Source organism: Varanus komodoensis, unplaced genomic scaffold, assembly GCF_004798865.1.
Source record: "Varanus komodoensis strain SLA01 unplaced genomic scaffold, ASM479886v1 scaffold5, whole genome shotgun sequence".
In the NCBI taxonomy this organism is placed as follows: Eukaryota; Metazoa; Chordata; class Lepidosauria; order Squamata; family Varanidae; genus Varanus; species Varanus komodoensis.
Window position 1 is genome coordinate 34,652,495 of NW_025336087.1, and position 6,800 is coordinate 34,659,294.

The 6,800-nt window shown below is 39.1% G+C and overlaps 1 protein-coding gene across 15 annotated transcripts in view; it reads left to right on the forward strand.

Annotated features, from left to right (window-relative positions):
• Positions 1–6,800, forward strand: part of CSNK1G3 (casein kinase 1 gamma 3) — a 77,984-nt gene that overhangs the window by 18,180 nt on the left and 53,004 nt on the right. For 8 of the 15 annotated variants that reach the window (XM_044445870.1, XM_044445868.1, XM_044445859.1 and 5 more), the window contains exon 2: positions 1,859–1,933. In XM_044445870.1, the coding sequence (XP_044301805.1) occupies positions 1,892–1,933 (42 nt within the window). In that variant the 5' untranslated portion in view covers positions 1,859–1,891. Of the gene's footprint in view, positions 1–1,006; positions 1,277–1,534; positions 1,560–1,858; positions 1,934–3,991; positions 5,471–6,800 lie in introns of those variants that run through there. The other 7 variants (XM_044445869.1, XM_044445864.1, XM_044445866.1 and 4 more) reach the window with 6 other exon arrangements.

The following is a 6,800-nucleotide window of genomic DNA, read 5'->3' on the forward strand; positions in this document are numbered from 1 at the left end:
TGAACTTTCTATTTATTCCTTTGGTTCCTATTCATCCAGTTAATGAGCCATAAGAAAGTAGTCAGGGGCTTGATTGTTAGTGGCAAAATATCTTAAAGTGACCAAGCAATGGCTAAAATTAGGACTGTGTGCAATTAGCAAAACTCATTTTTAATGAAGTTATATGCCACTACAATAGACCATATCTGGCTATCTCCACAGCTCACAATTTACAGTGGGGTGCATAAATGTTCAAGTGGGGACCACTTAATTTAATAAAGTCAACACAGAAAAATCAAATGGAAAGTTTTTATTGTTTTGGGCTGTGATTTCTTTCAGCCCCATCCAGCATAGTCAATGATAAGAGATGCTGGGAGTTGTAGTCCAAAACATTTTGTGGGCACTACATTACGTTGGGTGAGACTGATTAAGGTTGGCAATCCTGTGCATATTCTCCCTGAAGTAAACCTCACTGAATGAGGTGCGACTTTCTTGTGCTGCAAATGTCAACCTTGTGTGTGGTTGCAGTAAAAAAGGCAGAATTTGTGGTAGGCATAATTTGGAAAGAAATGAATGCCAGTGTCATAGTTCCTTAGGATACTGTGTACAGTTCTGGTCATCACACCTAGAAACTCTACCTATTGCAGAGTTGGAAAAAGACAGAAAAGGGCAAATTAAATGATCAACTGGTTGGAGAAAATCCCCTACAAAGAAAGGATACAACATGTGGGATTGATTAACTTTAAGAAGGCAAGAGAAAACTAGATAGATGTTTGCAAAATTATGCATTGGATAGGGACTCATTTTTTTCTCTTAATACTAAAACTTGGGGTTATTGTATAAAGCAGAATAATAGAAGATCTAGGACAAATAAAAGGAAATATTTCTTCACAAATCACATGAAACTCTGGTATTAACTTCCATGAGATGTAGTGATGGTTACCAATTTGGATGGATTTAAAAGGAGTCTGGACAAATTCATGGAGGGCAAGGCTATTAGTGGCTACTAGTTCTGACAGCTATATGCTGTCTGCAGTATTAGAAGTTGCATGCTTATGTATTAGTTGTGTTATGTTGCTGGGTGTTATGGATGGTAGAGTGCTGTTGCTTGCATATCCTGCTTTCGAGTGGACAGCTGTTTGGCTAGTGTGCGAGCAGAATGTTGAACCAGGTAGACTCTTGTTACGATCCAGCATGGCTCTTCTTACTGAAGAGTAACAATAGGACTGTACTACTTGTACATTCCAACCCCTGTTTCTCTGCACAAAGATCACATCATCTGCAAGGACAGAAAGAAGTAAGTGTTGCAGTGCTAGAGAAAGAGTAAGGAAGGAGGTGGCAAAGCTTCAAGGAGCAGCAGATTCATGAGAAGGATCAAATTCAAGCCTGTTCTGATGTCATATGAGAAAGGTTGAAAGGAATGTTTTGAGATGGAGAAGAGGGATAATTAGAGTTTATTGTAATGGATTTGGGATTCAGCTGATTGATATATATTTGTTTACTCCACCTTGATCACATGACCATTCCAGGAAGTGCAGCTGGACTGAAAGCTTAAGTTGTGAAGCATTGCACTGCTTTAGGTGAGAAGTTTATTCTAAAGCTCTTAAATGTATAGAAGAGTCTAGTTCCTTTTTAGTTGGAAGCTTCTGCTCAATGATGTGGGTTTTCTGGAAGAAATAGAACATGCTCTAAAATCTCATTTGACTTGTTTGACTCATTCCCTAGCACACATTTTTAGAAATACATGTGTATTTACATGTGTATTTTCTGGGCTGAACTGATAAAATGTCAGGAGCAACAGGATTTTTCATGGTATTCTATAGTAACAGATTATGGGATTGCACTGTTTGCTAATGTTAAATGCATGTTTTGTTTTCAGAATGTCTATGTATAAAATCGTGTGTGGATTGTAATGGACCACTCCTCCCCAGTGAATACTGGAACTTTTTTGGGGGTAAGTATAATTTGTAGAAATGTTTCTTACAGGAAATGTTTAGTAAAACATGGAGATGTTAGATGTTAAAAATATATGTAACAATTTAAAGGTATATTTGGAGAGTTCAAAGAAGGGAATTAGAATGAGCTGGTTTTGTTGCAGAAATGTCAAAGAAGAAGCTGTTCAACAAAATGGTAGCAAAAGTACTGAGAAGTTTGGTTTGAAACATGTATTTAAATATGTGTTTGATGTTGGTTTCCCTAGCTACGTTGTATTATAGTACATATGCAAAGGCTGCCAGATGCAGAGAGCAGTTTGTGGAATAGACCACACCAAATTTTTAAGAATGTTCAGCAAGCATGATTGTGGCCTGATAGCCCTACCAGTGCTACTGGAATTGGCTTATTATATCTATCTGCACCTTAGTAATATTAACCTGTTTCAAGTGATTTTTAATATAAATTTTATATTAAAATTTTAATAAATTTTATATATTACAACAAGTTTTTCTTTTTTACCTGATTGTATAAACTTGCTTTAATTCTACCATGGTCGAAGGACTTGTGCGATATACAGTAAATAAAAATAAAAAATAAAAATAGTACATATGCTTATGTTTAAATAAAAAGTGGCAACTCCACAGGTGTGCTGCTCACATAATGACATTTCATTGGTTGTTTAAACCATTGTTTTTCTCGGCTGAGTCTAAGCAAGGGTACTGCCTCTTGTCACAACTTCTGTGCATCAGTTGTGGGTCATGGCTTCCGAACATGGCATTCTGGATTAAACAACCCATTGTTTGAACCACTGGTTTATTGTTGGGTTAAAACCCTGGATTATTTTACTCTTCCAAGAGTGAAAGGAACAAGCATTATGACTAAAGCAGCTTGTTTCAAACAGCTTGCTCGCGAACAAGCTGTGGTGAGCAGAAGTGGTGAGCAAATGGGAGACAGTAAGATTGCTTACTCCTGTATGCTTTTGCTCGCATGTTATCTGAGACCCAGTTTATAAGTAGGCACTTGTAAACCAGGCGGAAATCAAGGCTGCTACAGAATCTATTGCTTTTGCTGTGTGGATGATTTTTTTTAATGGAATCTGGCCTAGTACAGTGGCGCCTCACCTCAAGAACGCTTTGGTTCACAACCAAATCTGGTCATGAACAAAAATTTCATGAAAATTTTGACTTGGGTTGCAAACTCCGCATTAGGTGGCAACCAAGATTGCGGCCATCTCCCCCCTCCCTGAGTGGGTGCTCCTGCAGGAAAGACGGGCACAATCTCAGCTATCTCCCCCCAACTAACCAGCATGATCATGGCCATCTCCCTACCCCCACCCCTGAGTGGGGAGATGGCCATGATCGCAGTTGCGTGCTTGCAGGGAAGACACAGAGGAGCTGATGACAGAAGAACTTGCTGAACTCCAGAGTGAGCAGCAGAAGGCACTCGCTGAGGAGGATTCCACTGAGGAAGAGGAAGGCAGGGAGGAGGTTAGCAGTGATGTGATAGAATCCATTATGAAAAAATGGAATAAGTGCCAGGATTTCTTTGAGAAGCACCACCCCAACATAACTGTAACGATCTGATGAATGATAATGTGGTCTCTCATTTCCGGAGGGTTACGCAGCGCAGGAAAAAAACAAGTGACTGTAGACAGATTTTTCCCCAAAATTGGCCCTGCAGCTAAGAGACAAAGAAGAGAGGAAACCCCTGAAAGAGATCTCCCGAATGTCCTTTTGGACGGGGACTCTCCCTCAAAACAATAACCTCCCCTCCGCACCTAGGTTAGTGTTCTCCTCTGTACCATACAGGACTTTGTCACTTTGTTGTTCTTTGTCACTTAGTTTCAAATTTTTCTGATTAAAAAAGAAGTAGTTACAGAACAGATTAACCTTATTTACATTGAACCTTATGGGGAAACTTGATTTGGGTCACAACCAATTTGGGTCACAACCAGAGTCATGGAACGGATTAAGTTCATGAGCCAAGGTACCACTGTACTCTCAAGGTCTGAATTCAGGAAATTTATTTTTTAGAAACTGTTATTCTGTAGTTAGTATGAAGCTGTTCTGTCTTTACTATTGTAATAAGTTAAATGTTTGTCCTTTCTTTGGTAAAATCCATCCGGACAGTTTGTTCTGCTAAAATATTAAGAAGGTTTTTGATACTTTTTATAGTGTGAAGTGTGTATACTTAGCAGTTTTTATAATCAACTGGCATAATTTGAAAATCTTCTGAAATCATAAATTCCACTATCCCAAATTAATTTTAATTTAGAAGTGTGATAGTATCTAATACTGTGCAAAATTTTAAATAGAGGTAGGCATTGAAATAATGGGTTATTCATAGGTTATTCATTGCATGATGTTAATACAAATGTTAAAACCTGTTTGCTCATATAAAATTATATATTAATGTACATTGTGTAAAATCTAACTTGTTGATAAACATTTTTTGTAATGCAACATTTGATAGCTCTATTACTGAGTACATTACTTAGCTCCCAGGTTTTTGTTTAAAGGATCTTATGATTGTTGTTGATATGTGCTGATGTGGGTGCCATTTTAAGTTGGTGTGCAGTGAAACTATACCATTGCATTGGTGGCATGGGTTTCATTAGCTGAGCATACTGAAGATGATTGCCCCCTCTCCCCTATCTCTGCATTTTCTCACTGTCTGTTCGGGAGCATTGCGAGACCCTCCAGTACAGGTTTTGGGGGGAGTTGCAGGAAGGAGGAAGAGAGAAGGGAAGGTTCATTGGACAAACAGAATTTTGTTGTGTTACATTTGGAATCCACCCTTATGCACTTGATGCATTAATTTATATTAATATGGAGTTCAGCAAATCTTTGAGCATGCTTTGAGGAAAGATTTGTGCATATGTGGATTTTCCGAAGAATAGTTAATGATGGGTCATACCTGAATATTTTTATTTGAACATATTGTAATGTTTAGGTATATTTGTGAGACAGATTAGCAGTATATACACAGCAGTATAATATTCTATAAACCAGTACACAATTATTGAAAAACTTTTTTATTGTGTGCTGAAATATACATTGTACTGCCCAGTAGCAATATAGTTTTGTAGTTACCATGCATATGTAATAAACTGTTTTTCTTGTTACAGAAGCACTTTAAATACCAGTAAATGGTGCTAAGGGAGGATCTAAGAATATATTTTTCTCTAACAATTATCAAGGAAAAATACTTTGCGAATGGGATGAATATACAAACAGTGACTGCCTGCAGCAGCTTCCCGACTCTCAGTAACTAGCTGGAGCTCTTAACTAGTGATGTTTCAATTTCTGCTTTATCCCATTTGAGTTTGCCTGTCTTGACTGGGGAAAGAATTTCAAAGTGGAGTACCATAAACTTGATATGGATAGCAAAAAGAAAGACAAGGACAAACCAGATGATAGAATGGCAAGGCCTAGTGGGCGATCAAGTCATAATCCGCGAGGCAGCGGCTCTTCGAACTCTGGAGTGTTAATGGTTGGACCTAATTTCAGAGTTGGAAAAAAAATTGGATGTGGTAATTTTGGAGAGCTACGATTAGGTAAGATTTATTTCATCTAATTTATGATGTATATGCCGGTGAAATATTGTATATGTAGAAATGTGTATTACAATGCTAATTCTTCTCTTAACCTTGTAGTATAACAATTTGGTTGGACTAATAGAAGTTACTGGTAGCATAAATGTAAGTGCAGTCTAGGGATATTGCCCTTTGATAATATGGCGATTAAATGCAATTTTTTGGTCTCAGTAATTACCTCATAGCCAAGTTGTGGTTGGGTCATTAAACTTAGAGCACACAGTGGCATGTGAGGTAGAGTACTTTGATTAGCTAGTTCTGATTGGTCTTGTATTGGATCTTTTGCTTTGAAGCCACTGTTTTTGGCATTGTGTTTTATTTCTTAGCTTTGGAGATACCAAGCCTAATTTTATTTATTTATTTAAAACATTTTTATTTCGCCCCCATTGCAACGAAGTCTCGGGGCGGCTCACAACAGAAACAAAATACATAAATACATAAATAATAACAATATAACAATAAAAAATTATTTAAAAACCCCCGGTGCATCTTGGCTAAAAATTTAAAATCCTATAAATACAAATAATGTAACAATTAAAATAAGTTTTAAATAAAAAGGTCTTAGCCTGGCGCCAAAAAACAAATAACGACAGCACCAGGTGGACCTCTCTGGGGAGCACATTCCATAGATGGGGCGCCACCACAGAGAAACCCCTCCTCCAGGTACTCACCCTCCTAATATTCACAGAGGGTTCCCAGAGAAGGGCATCTGTTGCTGATCTCAAGGGGCGGGAGGCCATATATGGATGCAAGCGTTCCTTTAGATATCCAGGTCCCAAGCTGTTTAGGGCTTTATAGGTCATAACCAACACCTTGAATTGGGCCTGGACTTCAATCGGGAGCCAGTGGAGCTGACGGAGAACTGGGGTTATATGAGAACAATGCCCAGTCCCCGTCAGCAACCTGGCAGCTCTATTCTGCACCAACTGAAGTATCCAGTCCGTCTTCAAGGTAGCCCCACATAGAGTGCGTTACAGAAATCTAATCAGGAAGTCACCAACGCGAGTGTTGCTGTTGCCAGGCAGTCGTTCTCCAGGAAGGGACACAGCTGATGTATCAGCCGAAGCTGAAGGAAGGTGCTCCTCGCCACCACCATCACCTGAGCTTCTAGAGACAGCTCAGGGTCGAGGAGCACTCCCAAGCTGCGAACCCTGTCCCTCAGAGGGAGTGCAACCCCATTTAGGACAAGGCCCAAGTCCCCCATCCCGAGGCCTGAGCCACCCACCAACAGGACTTCCGTCTTGTCTGGTTTGAGCTTCAGTTTATTGGCCCTCATCCAGCCCATTACCTC